Source organism: Amblyomma mixtum, chromosome 4, assembly GCF_055824585.1.
Source record: "Amblyomma mixtum isolate Tamu chromosome 4, ASM5582458v1, whole genome shotgun sequence".
Taxonomy (NCBI): Eukaryota; Metazoa; Arthropoda; class Arachnida; order Ixodida; family Ixodidae; genus Amblyomma; species Amblyomma mixtum.
Window position 1 is genome coordinate 39,785,094 of NC_143015.1, and position 24,963 is coordinate 39,810,056.

A 24,963-nucleotide genomic window follows, 5' to 3' on the forward strand; every position below is an offset into this window, starting at 1 on the left:
CAGCCAGAGCCTGCGACCTCGATGTGTCGTGGTTGTGTATCCCCAGTCAGTATGCTGACTGTTGAAGTCCCCACCGATGAGTAGGGGATGTTTCCCTGCTAGATGGTGTAGCTTTCGCAGAATTGCTGCTAGCGGGGCCATCGGCAGGGACGGGGGGTGATATATGTTTGCTATAAATATAGAAGGAAGTGAATGTGTGTGATGTATAAGTTCTGTGATCACGCAGGGCGTCTCAGGCGTGATGTGATGAGTTTCGTAGGTGAGGCTGCGGTGGATGAGTATGGACGCCCTGGGTGTGTTAGTGGTATCCGAGTGTGTAGATGTGTAGCACGGGAGGGTTGCCCGGTGTGCAGTCTCCTGTAGAAGTAGTATGTTGGGCGTGGGTGTGAAGGTGGGAAGGAGTAGTTCCAGAGGCGCGCGCTTTGCCCGGAAGCCGCGGCAGTTCCAAGTTAAAATGGGTAGATTATTAGTGTTCCCCCCCGCCATATTGGATGGTGGGGGGATTGAGGATGGAAGTAAGACGGGTGTCAATTGGTATGTGTGGCTCAGGATAGGTGGTTTGTGCTTGCGGAGGAAGGATGGGGGGAGTGGAGGGGGTTTGAAGTTGGGTGAAGCGATGGTTAAGATTATGTTCCAAGAGCTCCATCATCTTGGTAAGCATAGCGTCCATGCGCTGCTCAAATTTTTCGGTGAGGGTGGCGGCAAGGTGATTGAATCTGGCCTCAAGGCGTGCGTCTAGCTCTTTTAGTTTGTGGTCAAATTTGGCTTCGAGTGCGGCTAATTTAGCGTCTATTTCTAAGGGCACGGGAGGGGGTGTGGAGTCTGTGGTGCGTTCTTTCTTTGCGGGAGGGGTGCTCGAAGTGTCTGTGGATGATGGGGTCGAGTTAATGACAGCGGGTGCGCGTTCACTATTTTGAAGAGGCTCGGGTTCTGGATGGGCGCAGAATCGGGGCTCTCAGGCGTTGGAGTTGAAGAAACCTCGGAGCAGGCCATGGCGTCCGGGTCGTAGCCGCGTTGTACTTTTTGGGCAGCCATCTTCGGCGTGTGCCTTTAGGAGTGGAACGAGACAGCGTGTTGTAGCGTTGGCAGGGAGTCCATGGAACGCCACCACTCGTTCAGTGCGATGCGCTGCCCTTTGAACGCAACGGTTTTTGAGGAAAGGAAATGGCGCTGTATTTCTCTGTCATCTCGGTGGACACCTGAACGCACTGTCACGATCGCTAGATACAAAGCGCAAACCTCGCATTGCGCTTTGCATCAAGCGGCCGTGGCACTCTACAGGAAGGGACGAAGGGGAGTGAAAGAAGAAAGAGAAAGAGGGGCCGTAATGAAGAAAATGAAAATTGTACTTGAGGGAAGGAAATTGCGCAGTAAATGTCTCACATATTTCGGTGGACATACGTCAAAATTCGCGCGCAGTGACATCACGACCATTTCGACCAATCTGAAACGCGGACAAATTTGCTAACACGTCTTGGTCACGACAGTGTGAGCTATCAAATGCTTTCGCCTTAAAATTGGTGCGGAAAACACTCGCCTCTACACACTCTATACTGTCAAAGTGCCCCTGAATTTTGCTGCGAAAGCAAAAATCCGACAGCCAAAGCGAGACCTCAGGTGGCTACCGTAGCTACGCAGACCTTGTTTCAATTGGCCTAAATGGTCGTGACGTCATAGTGCGCCATTTTCAAACGGGACCAATTGTACTTCGGCTAGTAACCATGCAACGAATTAATGGTTTTGTGGTTTTGTGGGGTTTAACGTCCCAAAGCGCCTAAGGCTATGAGAGACGCCGTAGTGAAGGGCTCCGGAAATTTCGACCACCTGGGGTTCTTTAACGTGCACTGACATCGCACAGTACACGGGCCTCTAGAATTTGTCCTCCAAAGAAATTCTAGGCGCTGCGGCCGGGATCGAACCCGCGTCTTTTGGGTCAGCAGCCGAGCACCATAGCCACTGAGCCAAGCGGTGCTCCGAGTAAGTTGGACTGAGTTTAGTTAATTGCCTAGTTAACCAATAAGCCTAATTAACCTCTCCAGTCAGTCCACGTAAAGGAATAAAACCGAGAAGGAAATTGGTCGAGTTGGGGAAATGAACCAGAGTCTCCGGAGTGCCTTTCGAGCACGCTAACTACTCCGCCATGGTGGTGGTGGTGGTGAAAACATTTAATTGCTGAAATAGAGTTTGGGAGCCTCAGAGTGGCCCCGCTACATGGTCGGCGTCCCTAGTCCGGGACACCGCATGACAATGCCCCGTCTCTAGCCCGTTTCACCAGAGCCCTTTGGGACTCAAGCGAGGAGCAGTTGAGGAGGGCAGTCTCCCATGCCTCTCTAGAAGGGGTAGGCAGCTCGATGGTTTGGAATGAACAAAGGCGAGTCTAGTGAATACGGTGCCTTCGTTCACTTCCATCTTCCTCCCAACCTGTTAATGCGAGGTTCAGTTGTCCACCCAGATATGCGAAACAGATGCATTTCCTTTCCTCAAGAACCAATTTACCGACAAGCTAGGCGTAGAGCCGAACGGGCGATGATGGCGGTTGTGAAAACTTTTATTTGGTAGAATAGTTTGGGAGCCACAGAGTGGCCCAGCTACATGGTCGGCGTGCCTAGTCCGGGACACCGCATGACGAGGCCCCGTCTCTCGCCCGTTTCACCAGAGCCCTTTGGGACTCGAGAGAGGAGCAGTGGAGGAGGGCAGTCTCCCACGCCTCTCGGGAAAGGGTAGGAGAAGGGGGGAGGTGCCAATTTTGAGTACATGCCCACACCACGTGGAAGATATCACAGCTCTCCCTCCCAGTGCAGACATCGCCGACCCGTGTTAGGATCGTAATGTTTGATGATTGCAGGACAGAGCAGAGTACCTGACTGCATACGCCTTAAAGTTCGCTCCCCCATCTTACTCAGCCCCTTTGCAGGGGCCGGGAAACAGCGGTGGTTATCGCTATAATGCGTTAATATTTCCCTGAACCGCAGCAGCGGCTGGTTAGTCTCCGAGAAAGAAGAGCTGGGACGAGGAGCCCGGTGAGTAAGCGCACGTACAGTCTTTGTCAAAAGTTTAGAGCCCAGGGGGTTCACGTGTAAGCTTTATATTGGGACTCCAGGAGCATTAGTGGAAGTCCTACCTATTGCACGAGGCAGTACCAGAAATCTTCTCATGTCCAGGAAATTTGGAACGCTAGAGATCCATTAACGACGACACAGTGCGGCTCAAAAGAAAACCCTCTGGGCTCCAAACTTTTGACAAAGGCTGTACAGCCGCGTCAGCGGCCTCATTACCTCGAAGCCATGGTGGTCATGAGCCCAAATGATTCTTTTCGGTGTGGGATCAGTGGCAGTTCGTCTTAGAATGCAAGCGGCTAAGGGAGAGGGGGGCTCCCCTGCCATGTGATGATTACATGTTTTCCGGGAGACCGTGATGATGATTCTCGAATTGGCCTGAGCGGCAGCAAGTGCGATTGCTACTTCCTCGGCTCGCATTGTACTCAAGGCTCGAAAGGAGAGTCCATCAACGTGCATTTCCTGGTGAACGACAGCGGGCGTGTAAAATCCCGTGGGCGATGGCCCTGTTACGTCTACGTAGTAAACACCGGTTATTGGTGGTGGTGAAAACATTTATTAAGACGGGACAGGAGGTATGTTTGGATGAGTCCGTGAGGGACTGATCCTTACAAGCACTGGGAGGAGGTCCCTTGTATGCAACCCCAGTAGCGGTGGCCGCCTCCCGGGCGCGACCGACTAAGGCTTGTTGGGCCTCTAAGTCGTGGCAGCAGAGCAAGGTCGCCTCCCAGTCCTCCCGGGTTGTGTGGCCCATAGGGGGATGTCGTCGGCGTACAGGGCGTGCTGCACGCCGGCGACACCACCCAGCTGGGCCGGTAGGTGCATCATAGCCAGATTGAAGAGCAGCGGGGAAAGCGCCGCGCCTTGGGGGTTACCCGCATGCGGAGTATGTAAGTACCATGCTCTCTATCTGGGATTTCGATGTAGGATTGACGATCCATTAGAAATTGGCATAAATATTGGAATGCGTTGAGGCCATAGTGGGTCTGGCTTAGGTTAGTATGATCTCGTATGTTACATTGTCAAATGCCCCTTTAAGATCTAAGGCGAGTACTACCCGGTCATTATGGGGGCATTCGGGGGGTCAAGGACTTCCCCATTGAGTTTCAGGAATACATCCTGTGCGGATCTATGTGGGCGGAATCCGAACATGGTGCTCCCAAAGACACGTTTCTTTTCAAGACATGCAGATAACCGATCCCGCACCATCGTCTCCATTAGTTTGCCCACACAAGAAGTGAGAGAGATGGGGCGAGGGTTATCTGTGTCAACTGGTTCGCTTGCTCTAGCAATAAAAGTGACCAGAGCAGTTTTCCAGTCGATTGGCAGGCGGGGTGTCACTGCGCCAAATTGCATAGATGTAGGTGAGGAGGGACTGGTATGCCAAGTCGGGCAGATTCGTGAAAAGCTTGCCGGTGACCTTATCCCTTCCTGGCGCAGTGCCCCGATGGAAAGGTTGATTCAGCTCCGTGTTCTCTTTGCCTGCGTGAGAGTACCCAGATCCACGGCTGTCTTGGGCTGTGCACAAATACCGGTCCCGAAATTTCTGTGCCAGTTGTGTTGTGAGGCCATGGAAAGCGCGCATGGCTCGCTGCAAATGTTTTTGTGTTTCGGTTCGTTTTTCAGTAGGGTCGATTAGGGCTCGAAAGAGACGCCACGTGTTGCGGCTGGACATTTGTCGCGCGGCCGTGTTGCATCTATTCCTCCAGTTGGAGTCGGCGAGTTGGTCCGCGTACTCTGCCGCTTTCTGGGTAAGCTCGGGAATTCGAGCTTTAAGCTTTCTATTGTGTTTCTGGCGTCGCCAACGGCGGACGAGACTGCGACGGGCTTGCTGGATGCAGTGGTGGCTACCGAGGGTCTCCTTAGTGTTGAGACAGTCTGCGTGTCGTATGTTGCGAGTTAAGGTTAAGTCCGGACTCGTATCCCGTGTCATGGAGTTTCCTAGCCCTGTTGAGTGGACGGGGTCCATGTGGAGGGTGATGCCCAACGTGGACGCAAGTTCCACCAGCTTACGTGCGCGCGACCCCTCCTTGCGATACCCGCACTGCTGATTGGGAGCGTTAAAGTCGCCCCCAATCAGCAGGGCATCACGACCGGCTCTCTTAGCGCACGGCTAAAGAGCTCCGCAAATGTCACTCGCATGAGTTTGGGAGAGCAGTACACGTTGAGTATATGCAACTACGGGTCACTGCGGCGCAGTGGGAGGACAGTCACCATTACATAGAAATACTCGAGCTGGAGGTCGAGATCGACTAGGTTGGCTGTGTAGGCTTTGTGAACAAGAAGACAAGACGAGGGATCCTGTTGGAACGTCGTGTAATTTGAAAGTGTGGCGCCCAGTCCTCCCTCCTGGGGTGCAACCGCGGCTGGTAGGGACTCTAAAGGTAGAAGCGGAAATTGGCCCGCTTAGGGCGGTCTTTAAAGCCTCTACAGTTCCAATGTATTGTTCAAGTTGACATGGCAGAATTGGAGATGGCGGAACGCCTCTAGAGTTCCAATGTATTATTTAAGTTGACATGGCCGAATTGGAGATGGCGGAACAACTTTGATTAAGGTGTCTCGTCATGATTTCAAATTTTTAGGGGTGGGGAGGAGGGCCTGGCTGCCCCAGAGCCACATACATGCGCCATCAAGGGGGTGATGGCGGAAGGAGCGGGGCAGCTGTCCTCGTTGTCGGAATCAATAATCAGACGGTTGAATTTTGAAGGATGGGATACGTCCCTAATGGGCCCCGTCTGACGGAAGAGGCGCGGGTGTTCCGAGATGTGTTTTGAGAGGTTAAGCAATTTAGAGGTTAAGCGGTCCTCGGGAGCCGTGTTTTCTCTCAAGAGCCCGTGCCCGCGCTTGTCGTCTGTTTTTGCGCATGTCGGTGTCCATGTTGCGGGGGAGCGGGCAGACCCAGAGCATATGGCTTCACTCTCCTGGGATACGCTCCGGCTTCTCTGGAGTGCAATCGTGTTGGATGTGTAAGCGGTTAAGCAGGCGGCGCCCGGGGCCCATCTGCATGAGCCGTTTGTATTGGTGTACGAGGTGGGCCTCCCGCAGCTCCTGGTAGGAGTTTAGCAACCCCAATGCCTTGAGTTTGCCATCAGATGTAGCCACCGGGAGATCCAGGGCTCACTTAGAGTTGCCTTGCGGATGTTGTTGTTGTTGTTGTTGTTGTTGTAGCCTACGACAGAATGGCACATACCCACTTTGGGGGATCGGCCAAGAATCGGGTGGAAAAGGTTGGTATTCATCTGTACGTAGTAAAGGCAAAAGGAAAGCACACGGGAGAGGAACACCGGGGGAGTCTACCACAAGAAGGGCATGGAGAGGATGAAAAAAAAACAAAAAACAAATAATAATAAAAATAATAATCATAATATATATATATATATATATATATATATATATATATATATATATATAAAGGAGATTGGATTGGAGAGAGAGAGAGAAAGAGAGAAAAGAGAATAATTCGAAGAAAAAAAAATGAAGCATAAAAAGAAAACACTGAAAGCTTTAGCAAGGTAGTCGATGAGATTCCAGCAAGAAATTTTGAACAGCGTCACAAACATACCTGTGGCTGAACCCAAGTGTGGTGGCACCAAATGATAGCAAGTGTGGGCTGCTCAAACTGAGGCCAAGTTGCTGTAAGGGCAACTCCAGCAGTCTTCTATCAAGGAGGTGAAACGACGACAATGTAGCCAAAAATGATCGATAGATTCAGGCTCACGGCAAAATGCACAGAGGGGAGATAGCGCCAAACCAGATCTGTGCAGATAGAAATTTAGAGGGGGGATGCGGCAGCGCAACCTCGTCAGAGATACTTCTAGCTGCCGAGATGGACAAATTTTCCTGCTCCATGAATATTTCAGATGCTGATATTCCACCGATGTTAAAAGTGTTGTGTCTTGCACGCTTAATAACGCTCGACGCCGGAACCTAGATGCTGTGATATACGCTGTAGCCGGGATGATGGGCAACACAGGGCCGCCTACGGAAGCCTTTGCAAGGTTATCCGCGATCTCATTGACAGTCACGCTGCTGTGGCCGGGTACCCATATCAAGTGAACAAGGCTCAAATGCGATCATCCTTGCGGATGATCGTGTCTACTCGCGCGTCGTCTTTCTTAGCAGTGCGAAGGTGCGGCACGGCGTAGAGGATCCGGCAAGTCACGAAGGCATAGACGAGCCGAAGCGCGTCCTTGACCCGCAGACCGCCCCGCTTGTTGGAAACGCTTGTTGGATGCGCCCTACCTGTTCGCCATAGTTTCGCAATAGTGGAGAGAGAGAAAAAAAAACTTTATTGTAAAAGGAATTCGGGGCACGCCCCAGGGTCTCCGCACGGCCCCACTGCACTCAAGTGTTTATGTTCCTAAGGTCCATAACACTGGCAGTCCGGCCGTTGGCGATGGTCTGCACGGCCGGGTCCTCCCTAGCACAGCAGGGGTTCCCAGTCTTTCCAGGTCTTGAGGTTCTCTAGGTCTCGCGGAGGAGGATCCGCCGGGCAGAGTAAAAGGATGTGGAGGGAAGAGGCGAACGGTTCTGGGCGTAGGGCGCATGCCGGATTGGGGAAGGAGGGATGATAGTGGGCTAGGGTAAGGGGTGTGGGGAGAGAGTGTGTCTGTAGTCTGCGCCAGAGTGTTGCGTGTTTGTTATCTAGGGAGGGGTGGGGCGGGGGGTAGAGCTGGCGTGAGGCTCTGTAGGTCTGTGTCAGCTCGTTGAATGAGTGCATGCGCTCTTTCGTCAATCCCCGATCCGAGGCCACCTGAGCCCGGTTTAAAGAACCTCGGGCTAAAAGGTTGGCGGCCTCGTTTCCGGGATTCCCGGAGTGCGCAGGCACCCATATCAGCTCCACTTGGCGGGGTTTGGGTGCATCGGGCGTGTCAGTATGCCAAAAGCAGGGACATGGAGTCGGCCTCAAGCAAAATTTAGAATCGCAGTTGTATAGTCACTTAAAGTGTACCGGGCTTCCGTGCGGGTAATAGCAAGTGCAATGGCGGCTTCCTATGCAGCCTCTTGAGAGGTGTCTGGAGTGATAGGTAGTGTGAGAAGGGTGGATAAAGAGGAGTCCTCCTCAAGTGCTGTCGCTTCATCACCCGTGCAGGCAGCGTCCAACGATACGGCGTCCTGCTCAGAGCCGTACGCTCGATGGATTGCCTTCGCACGGGCTCTGAGGCGCTGCTCATGGTGGGACGGGTGCATATTCCTCGGGAGCGGCCTGATGAGGAGCTCCCGGTGAAGGGTTCTAGGGATGGCGAGGAGGTTTGGGTCGTTGGCCGGTATTCTGATTCCCAGGGAGTCCAGGATATGCCGACCTGTGGAGGTTTGTGTGAGCCTGATGTATTGGGCCTGTCAGTGGGCCTCCACCAGTTCCCCGATCGTGTTGTGGAGGCCCAGGCCCAGTAATCTGTCTGTGGGTGTGTTGAGGGGAAGATGAAGTGCTACTTTCAAGTTAAAATCATTGGGGAATGAACAGGCCCAGAATCCGGAGCTCCTTCACTTCTCTAAGAGGACCTTGAGGGGGAGATGTGTATTGCTGCCCTATCCTTTGGGTTCGCTCTGACATGCAGATGCTCTGATTTTGCTGGAGCACATTGGAGCCCACAGTCAACAGCTTACGCATCAACTATGGAAGCGGCCTGCTGAAGGCGGTCCTCCATGTCTCTAAGGCTCCCCTCGATGGCCCAGATTGTAATAAGAGGCGAAGCTAAACATCTTAACCACACATGAGTGACACAACTAGCGGCACCACGCTTAAGGCTTTCGGCTCAACGCACTTTAGGTCAACAAAGTGTCCCCTGAATTTTTTAAGTATGAAATGCTTTTAGCCCCCGTTGTCGGCAGTGTGGTGACGTCACGCCGAGACCGAGAGCCATCATCCGGGCACTGAAATCCACTCATTCGGGCATTGAAACCCACTCATCCGGGCATTGAAATCCACTTGTAGCGCCCGGCGACGCTATAAGGCGCTGGCGCTGAGATCGGCGTTCCCGCGCTAGAGGAAAATAAAGATGAACAGCGCGTGCTCGGAGCGCACGCCCGGCACACGCAGTCCGGAACTAGAAGCCTGCCACGCTGGTCGTCTCTCTCTGGTGCTCCGCTGCGACCCCGCAAAACCCTCAACAGTGGTGACCCGGCGAACCGTGCCTTCTACCCAGCGGCGTTCCAGCATGGCGTACTGGCAGCACCCAAGTTTCAACCCGCCGCTCCCGGCGTTCCGGCCTGCAGGCGTCGGCGGGTGGTTCGCCCAACTGGAGGCTGCGATGTACCTGAACGGCATCACCATCCAGCCGTTCAAACACGAAGTCCTTTGCGACATCCTCCAGCCCGACCTCCTGCGTCGGCTCACCTACTCTGCTTTCGGCGGCCGGCCATACGATGAGCTGCGTGCGGCCGTCTTGGCGTACTTCGGCGCCTACTACGTTCCGCCGCCGCTCTACGACGCAGCGGACCCGTTTTCGCCGCCGCCAGCCTCTGGCCCTGCACCGGCCTCGCTCGCGCCTACGCAGCCTTCATCAGAACCCGGTCCGCCTCAGCAGCCCCTCGCCGCCTCGCCGCCACTCCAGTCCAGCGTCCGCGGCCCGGCTTCTTTAGCACCGACCGCACCAGACGCTACCGCATCGCTTCCGGCAGCACATGCTGCTGCCCCGGTTACGCTAGCAGTACTGTGCGATGACTCCACGGCCCCAAGTCCGCAGTCATTCCCTCAGCAGCTCGGTGAGGTGCTTGCCCACCGCCGTTTGCCACGTCAGCGCACTCAGCGACAGATGCGCTTCGCGCCACCATGTTCAGCGCCTGCGGCCATACCGCCTCCAATAAGGACGATACGGCGTCTTCGGCACAGCCCGGTGAGCAACTTCTCTCATCTCCAAAAGTGCTGCCGTCCGTCGAGCTCTTCCTCGACGAGTGCCCCATTCCGCCAACTTCTCTATCCTACGGCGTAGCATCGCTGCCAGCCGAAAGCTCACCTGCCACCTCATCGCTCATTCCGCCAAAGCCGTCAGTCACTGACCTGAGCGATCGTGCTAAGGGCGAAGTGAGATTGCTGGCTCCGCAGCATCTGTCAGATACCAGCCCCACTACCCAGGCGGCCACACCGCCTGCCCAAGAGGCCCCACCCCAAGCCCTCAGTACGGTCAACCGCTTCTCGGATTCTGACCCTGGCAGCTCGACACCGCCGCAGCAAGCGTCTGCTTTGGTGCCTGACTTGAGCCACCTTCAACAACGAATGGTAGAGCTACCCGCACCGAGTAGCGCGGCAGTTGTCCTTCCACCAGCTGTGTCTGTTGCTGTCAGCCAGCCGTCTGATGTAGCAGTCTCACCTCCACGGCCTGTCACTGCCACAACCTCCTGGCAGCCACCTGCAGCCAACCATGCCCACACGCGCATCTGCACTGGCCAGTCGCTCCGGACTGTCACTCCCGCTTTGCCCAAGCACCTGGAATTGAGCCCAGCAACTTCCTCCCGCATCGTCCCAGCTGTCACCGTTGTGTCGACGGTCACACCACAGCTGCTGTCCGTCCATGGAGCCGTTTCGTCCGCTCCTGTGCTTGTGATCGTGTACTCGGCGCGTCAAATTCCCATCGGCATCAGCTGCAACGTTCCGACACTGATGACACTTGTGCCAGCGGGCAGCACTACAGTCGGTGACGGCCCAATCATGGCCTACCCTGCCCCGATGTCCATTGTCAGCTCGACACCCTGCAGCATTCGCCCATTGCGCAGCAGCCAGGCTCGTCCGCCTGAGCCCGCGCACTCCCCCCGACAGCTCTTCCCGGCCCCTGACATGAACTTACTGGACACTTCTACTCTCCTCTCTTTTACCGAGCGCACATTCCGACGTTCCGTCTAGGCGGGGGGCCCTGTAGCGCCCGGCGACGCTATAAGGCGCTGGCGCTGAGATCGGCGTTCCCGCGCTAGAGGAAAATAAAGATGAACAGCGCGTGCTCGGAGCGCACGCCCGGCACACGCAGTCCGGAACTAGAATGGTGGTGGTGGAAAACATTTATTTACAGATAAACTTCGGGAGGTGAGGTATCAGCTGACCCAAAGGGGGCCAGCCCTCACAAGTACTAGGTGGAGGTCCCTAGTTCGGGACCCCAGTGGCGTCGGCCGCTGCCCGGGCTCGCGCGACCAGGGCCCGTTGGGCCTGCAGGTCAGAGCAGCCGAGCAGGGTCGCCTCCCAGTCCTCCCGGGTTGGGTTGGGGTGAGGGGGGATAGCAGGGTTGGAGGGGCAGGCCCACACCATGTGGTAGATGTCCGAAGACTTCTCCGCACAGTGCGGACAGCTGCCAGAGAAAGAAGGGTCAAAGTGTTGAGAGCTGCCGGGCACAGCAAAGTATTTGTATATAGGCGAAGCAGAAGCCGCTCCTCCGCCTTTGAGAGACCTTTACACGGGCGGGGATAAAGACTATGGCCAGATTGATAAAGTAAAGAAATGTCTTTAAACGAGTAAGCTGGAGTGAATTCGAGTTCCTGATCGTCGGGCTCGGAGGGGAATGTCCGGTGAGAGAGCGCGCGGGCGGCGGCGTCAGCTGCCTCATTTCCCTCAAGGCCCATGTGAGCAGGAGCCCAAACGATACGCCGGTGAGCGGGGTCCCCGGTATAGACGCTGTTTTGGAGAATGCGGTAGGCTAGATACGGTACCCAGCCCTGCTCGACGTTCCGACATGCCCCTCGCGAGTCGGAAATAATTGTTTTTGAAGTGGAATGAGATGCAGCCAAAGCAATGGCGACCTCCTCCGCGTGTGTTATGTCACGGGCTCGGAAAGTAAGGCCGTTCACTGTTTTGGATTCGTGGACGACTGCGGCCGTGAACCATCCCCCATGGTGGGGGCCGGAGGCATCCACGTAGAATACGCCGGGTTTCGATCCATAGTGGCGGGCCAGGGCTTCCGCCCGCGCCAGGCGCCGGCCATTATGGTCCTCACGGTTCATGTTCGCGGGAAGAGGGCGCACGTGGAGGGCGCATCTCCACTGGGATGGAATACGTACGCGCTCTTCCATGAGAGTGGTGTGTTGGATGTGTAGTCGGGCAAGAAGGCGGCGACCCGACGATGTCTTCGAGAGACGTGTGTATTGGTTGGTCAAGTGAGCTTCCCGGAGCTCCCGAAATGTGTTCACCATGCCCAGCCCCAGGAGGCGCTTGTTGGAGGTGGTCACGGGGAGGTCCAGAGCCCGCTTAATAATTTTGCGGAGGATGACTTCGAGTGAATCCTCGTCTTGCTTCCGCAGGTGGAGGTATGGAGTCGAATATAGAATTCGACTGGTTACAAATGCATGCGCCAGCCGCAAGGCGTCCTTACATCGTAACCCCCCGCGCTTGTTAGAAACCCGGCGGACTAAGCGGCCCACCTGGTCCCCCACCTGACGGAGTTTGGCCAATGTTGTTTCTGACCGTCTGTCTTGATGTATAAAGAGCCCCAGTACCCGGACTTCGATTTTTTCAGGGATTGGACCTGTCTCAAGAGACAATGAAATTTTGGCTGTGCACTTTGGTGAGGGGCGTATGTGCACAAATTCAGACTTTTGGGTGGAGCATTGGAGGCCGCAGCGGCGAGCATAACGGTCCACTATGGTCGCCGCCTCCTGCAGGTTGGCCTCAATGTCTCCAAGGCAACCCTGTGTGGCCCACAGGGTGATGTCATCGGCGTACAGCGCATGCTGTACACCGGTGACAGCGCCCAGTTGGGCCGGTAGGCGCATCATAGCCAGATTGAATAAAAGGGGAGAGAGCACCGCGCCCTGTGGTGTACCCCTGGTTCCTAAATGAAAAGGACCTTGTTCCTTATCCTGGATTCTAATGTAAGATTGTCTGTCTGTCAAAAATTGCCGAATGTATTGAAAGGCGTTTCTGCCGCAGTTAGTTTGAGAGAGGTGGGTGAGAATGATCTCGTGGGTAACGTTGTCGAATGCTCCCTTCAAATCCAAGGCGAGTACGACCTTGTCATTGTGATCGCATTCGACGGGGTCGAGGACAGCCCGATTGAGTTGTAGCAGGACATCCTGTGCAGATCTCTGTGGGCGAAACCCGAACATGGTGTCTGCGAAAAGATGTTTGGATTCCATGAACTCGGACAGCCTGTCGCGTACCATCGTCTCCATGAGTTTGCCCACACAAGAAGTCAGAGAGATGGGGCGGAGGTTGTCCGTGTTGATGGCCTTTCCAGGTTTAGGAATGAAGGTGACCAGGGCGGTCTTCCAGTCGATATGGAGTGGTACTTCCCCAAGCCGGAACTAGAAGCCTGCCACGCTGGTCGTCTCTCTCTGGTGCTCCGCTGCGACCCCGCAAATCCTCAACACACTCATCCGGGCTCTGAAACGAGAACATCCGGGCACCGTACGAGACTTCACGAGATTTAACGAGACTCTGTAAGCCCTCCTACGCGACCGGCATGCAAGCGCCGGTTGGTCTACAAAGGAGTCACGAAAAATAACTGCTGCCAGTGCCTTCTCAATGTTTATCAAGATATCAATCGCTGTGCGTTTGATAATGCACGGAATTATAATTACCGATTTCTAATAACGCGTGCAAAAAGTACATAAATGCCACGATACACTTCGTTGTCATACGTGATCTCTTAGGGGCTTCCGCATCGAAGTAAAGCCGCGCAGGCGGACAGGGGCCCGGGGGAGAAGCGCTGCGTTCAAAGGGCAAGGCATCGCGCCGAACGGGTGGTGGCGTTCCTCCCTTCCATTACGGTGCGGTTCGAGTGTCCACCGAGATGGCAGAGAATTACTGCGCCATTTTCTTTCCTCAAAAACCTTGCGTTCAAATGGCAAGGCATCGCGCTGAACGGGTGGTGGCGTTCCTCCCTTCCTGTACGGTGCGGTTCGGGTGTCCGCCGAGATGACATTAGGCCCGTAAACATTTCATGCTTACTCTACTCTCGGTTACGGGAGACACAGATTTTTTTTTGCAAAGGTGCTCCTCTTCTGTGGTTCATGGTGGCCACCGAGAGCACATCTCTTGTGCCTCGACGTTTTATTCAACTTCGGTATAGCAGCGCTGCCCAATGGACTCTCGCTCGTCGAGCGAGCTCTTGCAAGCTGAGTATCTGACCGGCCACATGTGCGTATGTGCGGTGCGCGCGACGTTCTCAGCGTCATAACGAGTCCGGATACAACGCGAAATCTCAGAGATAGCAAAAAAATAAATAAAAACGCACCACATAAAAACACACAACTTAATGATCAAGCAGTCAACTATTGTATCCCGACTACGCAATCGAGAGGCGCGTGGGAACGTTTAGGTATTTTATGAATTCGGCACGGATGTGAAAACAAGTTTCGTTATTTAGCGCGGCCTGTTTTCCAACATATTGCTTGTACCTTCCAGGTCACACCAAGGCAGTCCTAGCTTTGGATCTCTCCAAAGCTTTTGATCGCATTGAACATCAGGCGATCATGACTGCTCTATCCCCATTGAATGTGGGTGTGCGCACGTATGCCTACATTCAAGCATTCCTGACTCACCGCACGGCTGAGATACACTTCGGCCCTCTGTCTTCCACCTCCTACACACTTCAGAGTATCGGCACCCCTCAAGGGTCCGTCCTTTCCCCCTTTCTCTTTAACATAACCCTCATACCCCTCGCCCGGAAATTGGCAACTATTCCCCACCTCAAGCACACTCTTTATGCCGACGATATCACCCTGTGGACCACCCACGGCAGTGACGGCGACATAGAGAACACCTTACAGGAAGCAGCCACCCTCACCCAAAATTACGCACGGACCATCGGACTGTCTTGCTCCCCAGAGAAGTCCGAACTGCTCCTCATCCGGCCTAAGAACCACCGCTGTCCCCGCTCCCCCATTGCCATTGAATTGAATGGTTACCCGGTACCTGAGGTTGGCACCCTCCGTGTATTGGGCTTGCACATCCAGAACGATGGCAAAAACACCACTACCCTCAAGAAACTCAAGAAGGTTGCAGGCGCGATATCGCACCTCATTCGCAGGGTTTCGGGACATCATAGAGGCATGAAGGAGCGCGACCTATGTCGCCTCATTCATGCCTTTGTCCTCAGCCGTGTACTGTATACTACCCCATATTTACAACTATCAAAACATGACATAAACGCTTTGGATGCTTTGATTCGCAAGGCATTCAAGGTAGCACTTCATCTTCCCCTCAACACACCCACAGACAGATTACTAGGCCTGGGCCTCCACAACACGATCGGGGAACTGGTGGAGGCCCACCGACAGGCCCAATACATCAGGCTCACAAAAACTTCCACAGGTCGGTATATCCTGGACTCCCTGGGAATCAAAATACCGGCCAACGACCCAACCCTTCTCGCCATCCCACGATCCCTTCACCGAGAGCTTCTCATCAGGCCGCTCCCGAGGAATATGCACCCGTCCCACCATGAGCAGCGCCGCAGAGCCCGTGCAAAGGCATTCCATCGAGCGTACGGCCCCCAGCCGGACGCCGTATGGGTGGACGCTGCCTGCACGGGTGATGAAGCGACAGCAGCTGCGGCTGACTCCTCTTCATCCACCCTCCTCACACTACCTCTCCCTCCAGATACGTCCCCAGAGGCTGCAGAGGAAGCCGCCATTGCACTTGCTATAACCCGCACGGAAGCCCGGTATATTTTAACTGACTCTAAAACTGCGATTCTAAATTTCGCTCGAGGCCGAGTTCATGTCCCTGCTTTTGGCATACTGGACTCGCCCGATGCACCCCCGCCCCGCCAAGTGGAGCTGATATGGGTGCCTGCGCACTCCGGGAATCCCGGAAACGAGGCCGCCAACCTTTTAGCCCGAGGTTCTTTAAACCGGGCTCAGGTGGCCTCGGATCGGGGATTCACGAAGGATCGCATGCACTTATTCAGTGAGCTGACCCAGGCACACAGAGCCTCTCGCCAGCTCTACCCCCCGCTCCACCCCTCCCTAGATAAGACACGCAACACTCTGGCGCAGATTACAAACACGTACTCTCCCCTCGCCCCTTACCCTAACCCACTATCATCCCTCCTTCCCCACTCCTGCTTGCGCCCTATGCCCAGAACCCTTCGCTTCTTCCCTCCACATCCTTTCCCTCTGCCCGGCGGACCCTCCCCCGCGGGACCTAGAGAACCTCAAGACCTGGGAGGACTGGGAGACCCTGCTGCACTCGGAGGACCCGGCCGTGCAGACCATCGCCACCGGCCGTGCTGCCAGTGTTATGGACCTCAGGAACATAAACACTTGAGTGCAGTGGGGTCGTGCTGGGACCCTGGGGCGTGCCCCGAATTCCTTTGTAAATAAAGTTTTCTCTCTCTCTCTCTCTCTCTTGTACCTTTAGACTTTTCAATGATATCAGAGGAAATTAAAAAAAGGCTGCAATGCAAAAGTGCCAACCAGGATCAGAGTTCCATGGACATGACAAACTATTTCTTAAAGATGCCTGCCGGATAGTTGTGGCTCTTAAAATTCTTTGCAATCGTCCCAAATTTTTAAACGCGCTACTCAGCACGCTGAGGAAGGAAAGAATCAATGCGAATTCTTTTCTTATTCCAGCCTCCCAAGGCCGGACATATCCAAGCGAATCGAGGTGACGTTCGATGAAGCACAACCGGACAACAACCTCACCGTGCCCGTTGCGCTGGCGCTGGACATTTCAAAAAGCATGAAGGTGACCACTGAATTTTGGCGGTCATTTCCTTGTGTGTGGAGAGATACATGGCGCCCTGTGAGGATGATACACGCGCAAAGCCTATTTGTGCGTGAGAAAAAACTCGCTTTCAATCCAGCTGCTGCGGCAGGATGGCGGTTATATGGAGGAGCTCTTGTACGCGTCACTTAACATCAGCTCGACTTCTGACGTCATAGTCACAGTTTGGCTGCTGATACCGGCAGCGGAATTCCGCATGCTGGCCGACGTTTGCCAATATCTTGAGCATATTCTGACAGTGAGCAACGAAGCGCAGAGGGCGCCACCCCTGCCCCGTACTGTCAGTCTCCAGTACGCATGCGCGGTCTCCCTGCGCTATCGATGCGTGGGCACTGGCACTGACGTCGTGCGGTAGCAGTGGCAGCGCTCTCTATACTATAGCTAGGGTCATCTAGTTACTGTAGCAAAGCAGCTGTACGCCCCCAAGGGCCGTAGAGCTGTAGCCAGAACGGTCGTAGGCTGACGCTCTGACGGCTAAACGGTGGCGTGGCTTTAGTTCTGGTTCTGAAGAGGAGCCCAAAGTAATAAAATTGTTATGCTATCCTGGCTAAAGGTAACCCACCGTTTCACCGTACGGGAACGTCGTGAGCTATCGTTACTGCAATAATTCAGGGACGGGGTCGACAGAAGCATACAGACGGTGCCGAAATAACCAGCGGGAATTCGGTGCCTGTGATTCAGCGCCCTCTCTATAGTCCGTGCATATTCAGTGATGTTTAGCTAATGTCAGAGCAACTCGGCCAAGCGTGTGCTTTGAGACACGCGTGTATGAAAATCCCGCTACTAGCCATGTGTTCGTGTACGAAATCTGTCCATTCGCTATTCGGGACGGCTTCCGTTTATTTCTTTATTTTTAAAATATATGTCCGCAGATATGACTTTTCTGCATAGAGACTTACTGCCTGTCGTTCTCTCTTGAAGTTTCTTAGTACTTTTGGCGCTAGGAACTAGACTGACGAGGGTGCATGACAACTCGAATATTTCCTGTTTTAAGAAGAAAGCCTTTAATGCCTCATTATTGTTGATAGAAGACTGACAGCAGAAGCTTGTCAGCAGAGGTGTCACGCTTTTTACAGGTGTCCACCGAGATATGTGAGACAGTTACTGCGTAATTTCCTTTCCTCAAAAAGTTTTCCTTTCCTTCCTTTCACTCTTCTTTCTCTTTCTTCTTTCGCTCCCACTTCCTCCCTTCCTGTACGGTGCTGTTCAGGTGTCCACCGAGATGACAAAGAATTACTGCGCCATTTCCTTTCCTCAAAAAGCGTTGCGTTCAAAGGGCAAATCATCGCGCCGAACGGGTGGTGGCGTTCGGTGGACTCCCTGGCAGCGCTACAGCACTCTGTCGCGTTCCATCCCCAACAGCAAAGCTTACGCGTCATTAATTAGCAGTTAATTAGTACTTAGTCAGTAATCAACATTAACAATTATTCAGTAATTTGTGATTACTTAGTAAGTAGTCAGTAATTATGTGTGACTTCATGCAGTGGTGACGTCACCAGTACCACAGAGGCAGTAAAAGTGGTGCGGAAAACGTTTTCGCTCCTACGCCCTTTAGACGGTAAAAGTGCCTCGAATTTTTTCGCTCGGAAGCGCGCGTGTGTGGTGCGCGTTGTTCGTGCGCGTTGTTTGTGCGCGGGTTCTTGTGAGCGGGTTTTTGTGCGCGGTTTTCAACCCGGCGTCCTTGCCCCGCGTTTGGACCCACTAGAAGTTTCTTGAACACTTTTTGTTTTTGGACACTTACGTTCCCTGTAAGTGTCTGTGGATAGGGCGACATCAGTTGCCTCAATGTATCTTTGCTTTTGTAGAGGGACGGATGTCCCTTTTTGATGGAGAGTCCAAATAAACTTCTCTTATGTGTGTATCATCTTATTCAGCTTTCATCGTAAAGTATTACGATCGTACTTCAGCATCTTATTTAGCTTCATTAGTTTTGTCTTTTCATGTTAATGGACCAAAAAATATGGTAAACGACTTTATGTAAAGACGAATTCTTTTTTTTTGTTCTCCCACATCAAATTTACCGTTCACACAAATTCTATATTTGTCCCGCCGCGGGGGCTCAGTGGTTACGACGCTCGGCTGCTGACCCGAAAGACGCGGGTTCGATCCCGGCCGCGGCGGCTGAATTTCTTGAAGGTGAAATTCTAGAGGCCCGTGTACTGTGCGATGTCAGTGCACGTTAAAGAACCCCAGGTGGTCGAAATTTCCGGAGCCCTTTACTACGGCGTCTCTCATAGCCTCAGTCGCTTTGGGGCGTTAAACCCCAATAAAACAAAATAATACAAAAGTCTATATTTATAAACGCTTGCGAAATCGAGTTTCCTGGTAAAGGCCTGTACAGCCCTCACTCTTTACGAGACGCCTGTTCCATGTTGTTTAATATATGTCTGTTGCAGATATGCAAGCCTAAGACCTTTAACAAATTGGCCGGTTACAAAGTAAGAGAGATCTAGGCTGCTGATACAGATGAAGCCGAGCGTTTGAAAGTTCTTCGTTCTATAGATGGGCGCCGCGAACTAATTTGCCGTCTGCTTCTAACAGATGGTTTTCTCGTTCCACCTGTACAGAATACTCGCTAAGTATCGCTACACATTCTTTTGCTTCCTGCTTTTTTCTTCATTTATGAGTGACGCCTACTTCCACTTCCGAGACTGACTGCTTTCAGTAAATTCTTCGCGATGGTCTCTTCCCCCAATAGCTAGTGGATGCCGACGAAGAGTTCACGAGTTCGCTTGAGAGGAAGTTCCAAGTGGACGCCGCCGTCGGAACCTCGACGGTGGTGTACGTGAAGCGAAGAAGCCCTGGCAACATGCGAATCCACGCCAGCCTCATTGACCCCAGCGGGAAGCCGTGCCAAGGTTGCCATGAAACGGCGAACAAAGAAGAAGTAGGCATCGCCATACCGAGTCCGGCAATGGTAAGTGGCCGCTTAAATCTGTACGCTCTTGACCAGTTTGACGTTTCGTAGAAGACTCCCTAAATTGGAGCAAGATGCCCATCAGTGCTGCTTATACGTGCCACATCGGTGCCACATCGCTATACTGTGGTCACATCGCGAGCTGAGCCGCCCCTTAGCAACCGCCGCAGTTGGCAGCGCCGTGCGCCAGATGGCGCGGCGGGCGTCAGAGGAGGAGCCGGTGAAACCGCGTGGCAACAGCAGAGGAGGAGCCAGCGTTGCATCGTATATATAGAATGGGCGGCTTGGTAGGATTTGTCGGCCGATATGGGGACTCGGAGAGACTGAAAGAACCAAAGCTTCCTCGTCGGTACGAAACCAGGAGCAAGCAGCGAGCCGAGGAGAGAGAGGATGAACGAGCCGCACGCCTCGAGAAGCGTCGTAAGTACGACGCGGCCAGGCGAGCGGATTCAGATAAAGAACGCCGCAGTCTGCATCTACCTTAAGGAAGGAATCGCCGCCAATCCGTTGCCTACCGTAGCAGTTTCCAACGGTGAATCGTGTGCCGTCCGGCTGGTAGAAAGTGGTCTGGCCGTTGAAGCGGTGTAGGTGTCACCAAGCAACTCTATCCGGGAAACCATTGAAATAGTGGCAACCTGTATCCCCAAGCGTCGAATTGCCGAGGAACTGCGTGTCGTGGCAGGAGACTTTAACAGGACGCCGGACTCGATTAAAGTTCCATTCAAAGATTTATTAGAATACATCAACCAGATCTGGGGCGGGCGTCCACTCCCTCCCGAGTGGAAAACGTCACTTGTGACGTTTATCCTCAAAACAGGTAGGGCCGTGAATGCGGACAACCTGAGGCCCATAACACTGACCTCATGTGCGGGCAAGCTTACGGAGACGATGGTGCGGGATCGCCTCTCTCCATACCTGGAGAGTAGGGGCCTCTTTGCTTTCACCATGTTCGGGTTTCGCCCCCACATGCCTGCAGAGGACGTCTTTCTCCAGCTGCACAGGGGTGTAATACGACCCACAAATATGCAACACAATGAAAAAGCCATCCTCAACCTTGATCTGAAAGGGGCTTTCAACAATGTTAAACACGGAAGCATCCAGGCCAACGTGAGCTCTACCGATTGTGGTGCTAGGGCCTACGCGTATGTAAGAGATTTCTTGACTAATCGCCAGGCCTTTCTTCGAGGAACGCGGGGCACCGCTCAGGGAGCGGTGTTATCACCGCTCCTGTTCAACATAGCAATGATGCGCCTCCCAAGCCAACTGGCCCGGCTGGAAGGCATTCAACACGCGTTATATGCAGATGACGCTACATTTTGGACCACTGAGGGGAGCCTTAGGTACATGGAGGACCGCCTTCAGCAGGCCGCTTCCATAGTCGATGTGTATGCTATTCACTGTGGGCTATAATGTGCTCCAGCGAAATAAGAGCTGCATGTCAGAGCGAACACAAAGGATAGGACAGCAATTCACATCTCTCTGTCAGGAGGTCCTATTAGAGAGGTGGAGGAACTCCGTATTCTGGGCCTTTTCATTCACCACAGACTCAGACCAGACTCCACCATTGTGAAACTGAAGAGAGTAGGCGAACAGGTAGGGAGCATGATCCGCCGCGTTTCCAACAAGCGGGGCGGTCTGCGGGGCAGGGACGCGCTTCGGCTCGTCTATGCCTTCGTGACTAGCCGGATCCTCTACGCCGTGCCATATCGCCGCACTACTAGGCAAGACGAGGCGCGAATAGACGCCATGATCCGCAAGGCAACTAAGCGAGCCCTGGATCTCCCAATGGCTACCTCTAATGCCAAACTCATGTCAATGGGGGTGCTAAATTCCTAACAGGAGCTGCGGGAGGCCCACCTCGTGAATCAATACACGCGGCTCATGCAGACGGCCCCTGGGCACCGCCTGCATCCAACACGACTGCACTCCAGAGGAGGCGGAGCGTATCCCAGCACTGGGGCGAAATACGCTCTTGGTCTCCCCGCTCCCCCGTAACATGGACACCGACATGCACGAAAACAGACGACAAGCGCGGACTCGGGCTCTTGAGAGACAACGTAGCAGGGCCAGCGCCCACGGGATTTTACACGCCCGCTGTCGTTCACCAGGAAATGCACGTTGATGGACTCTCCTTACGAGCCTTGAGTACAATGCGAGCCGAGGAATTAGCGATCGCACTTGCTGCCGCTCACGCCTATTCGAGAATCATCATCACGGTCTCCCGGAAAACATGTAATCATCACATGGCAGGGGAGCCCCCCTCTCCCTTAGCCGCTTGTATTTTAAGACGAACTGCCACTGATCCAACACCGAAAAGAATCATTTGGGCTCATGACCACCATGGCTTCGAGGTAATGAGGCCGCTGACGCGGCTGCCCGTGCGCTTACTCACCGGGCTCCTCGTCCCAGCTCTTCTGGCTCGGAGACTAACCAGCCGCTGCTGCGGTTCAGGGAAATATTAACGCATTATAGCGATAGCCACCGCTGTTTCCCGGCCCCTGCAAAGGGGCTGAGTAAGATGGGGGAGCGAACTTTAAGGCGTATGCAGACAGGTACTCTACTCTGCCCTGCAATCATCAAACATTACGATCCTAACACGGCGCGGCGATGCCTGCACTGGGGGGGGGGGGGGGGGGGGAGAGCTGTGATATCTTCCACGTGGTGTGGGCATGTACTCAAAATTGGCACCTCCCCCCTTCTCCTACCCTTTCCCGAGAGGCGTGGGAGACTGCCCTCCTCCACTGCTCCTCTCTCGAGTCCCAAAGGGCTCTGGTGAAACGGGCGAGAGACGGGGCCTCGTCATGCGGTGTCCCGGACTAGGCACGCCGACCATGTAGCTGGGCCACTCTGTGGCTCCCAAACTATTCTACCAAATAAAAGTTTTCACAACCGCCATCATCGCCCGTTCGGCTCTACGCCTTGCTCGTCGGTAAATTGGTTTTTGAGGAAAGGAAATGCATCTGTCTCGCATATCTGGGTGGAGAACGGAATCTCGCATTAACAGATTAGGAGGAAGATGGAAGTGTACGAAGGTACCGTATTCGCTAGACTCGCCTTTGTTCATTCCAAACCATCGAGCTGTCATGGCGGAGTAGTTAGCGTGCTCGACAGGCACTCCGGAGACCCTGCTTCGTTTCCCCAACTCGACCAATTTCCTTCTCGGTTTTATTAATTTACGTGGACTGACTGGAGAGGTTAATTAGGCTTATTGGTTAACTAGGCAATTAACTAAACTCAGTCCAACTTACTCGGAGCACCGCTTGGCTCAGTGGCTATGGTGCTCGGCTGCTGACCCAAAAGACGCGGGTTCGATCCCTGCCGCGGCGGCTAGAATTTCTTTGGAGGACAAATTCTAGAGGCCCGTGTACTGTGCGATGTCAGTGCACGTTAAAGAACCCCAGGTGGTCGAAATTTCCGGAGCCCTTCACTACGGCGTCTCTCATAGCCTTAGTCGCTTTGGGACGTTAAACCCCGCAAAACCACAAAACCATTAATTCGTTGCATGGTTACTAGCCGAAGTACAATTGGCCCCGTTTGAAAATCGCGCACTATGACGTCACGACCATTTAGGCCAATTGAAACAAGGTCAGCGTAGCTACGGTAGCTCTCGCTTTGGCTGTCGGAATTTTGCTTTCGCAACAAAATTCAGGGGCACTTTGACAGTATAGAGTGTGTAGAGGCGAAAGTGTTTTCCGCACCACTTTTAAGGCGAAAGCATTTAATAGCTCACACTGTCGTGACCAAGACGTGTTAGCAAATTTGTCCGCGTTTCAGATTGGTCGAAATGGTCGTGATGTCACTGCGCGCGAATTTTGACGTATGTCCCCGAAATATGTGAGACATTTACTGCGCAATTTCCTTTCCTCAAGTACAATTTTAATTTTCTTCATTACGGCCCCTCTTTCTCTTTCTTCTTTCACTCCACTTCGTCCCTTCCTGTACAGTGCCACGGCCGTTTGATGCAAAGCGCAATGCGAGGTTTGCGCTTTGTATCTAGCGGCCGTGACAGTACGTTCAGGTGTCCACCGAGATGACAGAGAAATACAGCGCCATTTCCTTTCCTCAAAAAGCGTGGCGTTCAAAGGGCAACGCATCGCACTGAACGAGTGGTGGCGTTCCATGGACTCCCTGCCAACGCTACAACACGCTGTCTCCTTCAACTCCTAAAGGCACACGCCGCCACGCAGGGCAGCACCGCGGACGTTGAAACCAGCCTGCAAACAGCGGCGACGATAGTAGTCCGCTACGCCCGCCGCTGCGGTCTTCAACTCCTCCCCTCAAAACTCGGAATTTGTGCACCTCCGCCCCTCACAGAAGTGCACAATCAAAAACTCTCTTTGTCTTGAGAGTGGTACCATACGCGAAACTGACGAGATACGGGTACTGAGACTCTACATCGACAAACACGGACGGCCAGACACTCCATTGGCCAAACTCCGTAAGATGGGGGACCAGGTGGGCTGCGTGGTCCGCCTGGTTTCCAACAAACGCGGGGGGTTATAAAGTAAGGATGCTTTGCGGCTGGCAAACGCCTTCGTAACCAGTCAAATTTTCTATTCGACTCCTTATCTCCGCCTACGAAAACAAGAGGATGATGCGCTTGAGGTCATCCCTCGGAAAATTTTTAAGCGTGGCCTTGACCTCCCCGTCACTACTTCAAACAGCCTGCTTCTGGATCGTAGGGTGGTGAATACTTTCCGGGAGCTCCGGGAGGCTCACATTACAAACGAGTACACGTGCTTATCCCTAACAGAATCGGGTCGCCGCCTTCTTGCTCGACTCTATATCCAACACCCCCCCCCCCCCCCCCCCATGGAACAGGTTTCGCATTCCAGAACTGTGGAGACGTGCTCTCCACGTGCGGCCTCTTCCAGCCAACATGTCACACGAAGACCATAATGGTCGGCGCCTGGCAAGAGCAAAAGCCCCAGCCCGACATTATGGCAACAAAACAGGTGTAATCTACGATGATGCCTCCGGTCCTCACCAAAGCGGATGGTGCACGGTGGCGGTAGCTCACAACAGCAACACAGTTAACGGCCTCACCTTCAGAGCCCGCAGTGCAACTTAAGCCGAAGAGGTCGCGATTGCTCTCGCGGCCTGACAATCCGATTCAAGATACATAATCACCGACTCGCGAGGGGCTTGTCGGAACGTCGAACAAGGCTATATTCCCTTCCTGTTCTATCGAATCTACCAAAATTGCATACGGGATACAGACCCCGCTCACCGTTACCTTGTATGGGCCCCTGTTCATCAGGGGTTGGCAGGAAACGAGGCAGCAGACGCCGCCGCCCGCCCGCTCTCCCACCGGGCTGTTTTCTCCCCACACGATC

General features: G+C 53.8%; 1 protein-coding gene across 1 annotated transcript in view; it reads left to right on the forward strand.

The window, feature by feature from the left end:
* LOC149346297 (calcium-activated chloride channel regulator 3A-1-like) overlaps window positions 1-24,963 on the forward strand; it is a 68,412-nt gene that overhangs the window by 25,459 nt on the left and 17,990 nt on the right. Inside the window, exons 5-6 of the mRNA XM_089541283.1 lie at window positions 16,557-16,671; window positions 19,409-19,627. Coding sequence (XP_089397409.1) covers window positions 16,557-16,671; window positions 19,409-19,627 — 334 coding nt within the window. The remainder of the gene's footprint in view (window positions 1-16,556; window positions 16,672-19,408; window positions 19,628-24,963) is intronic.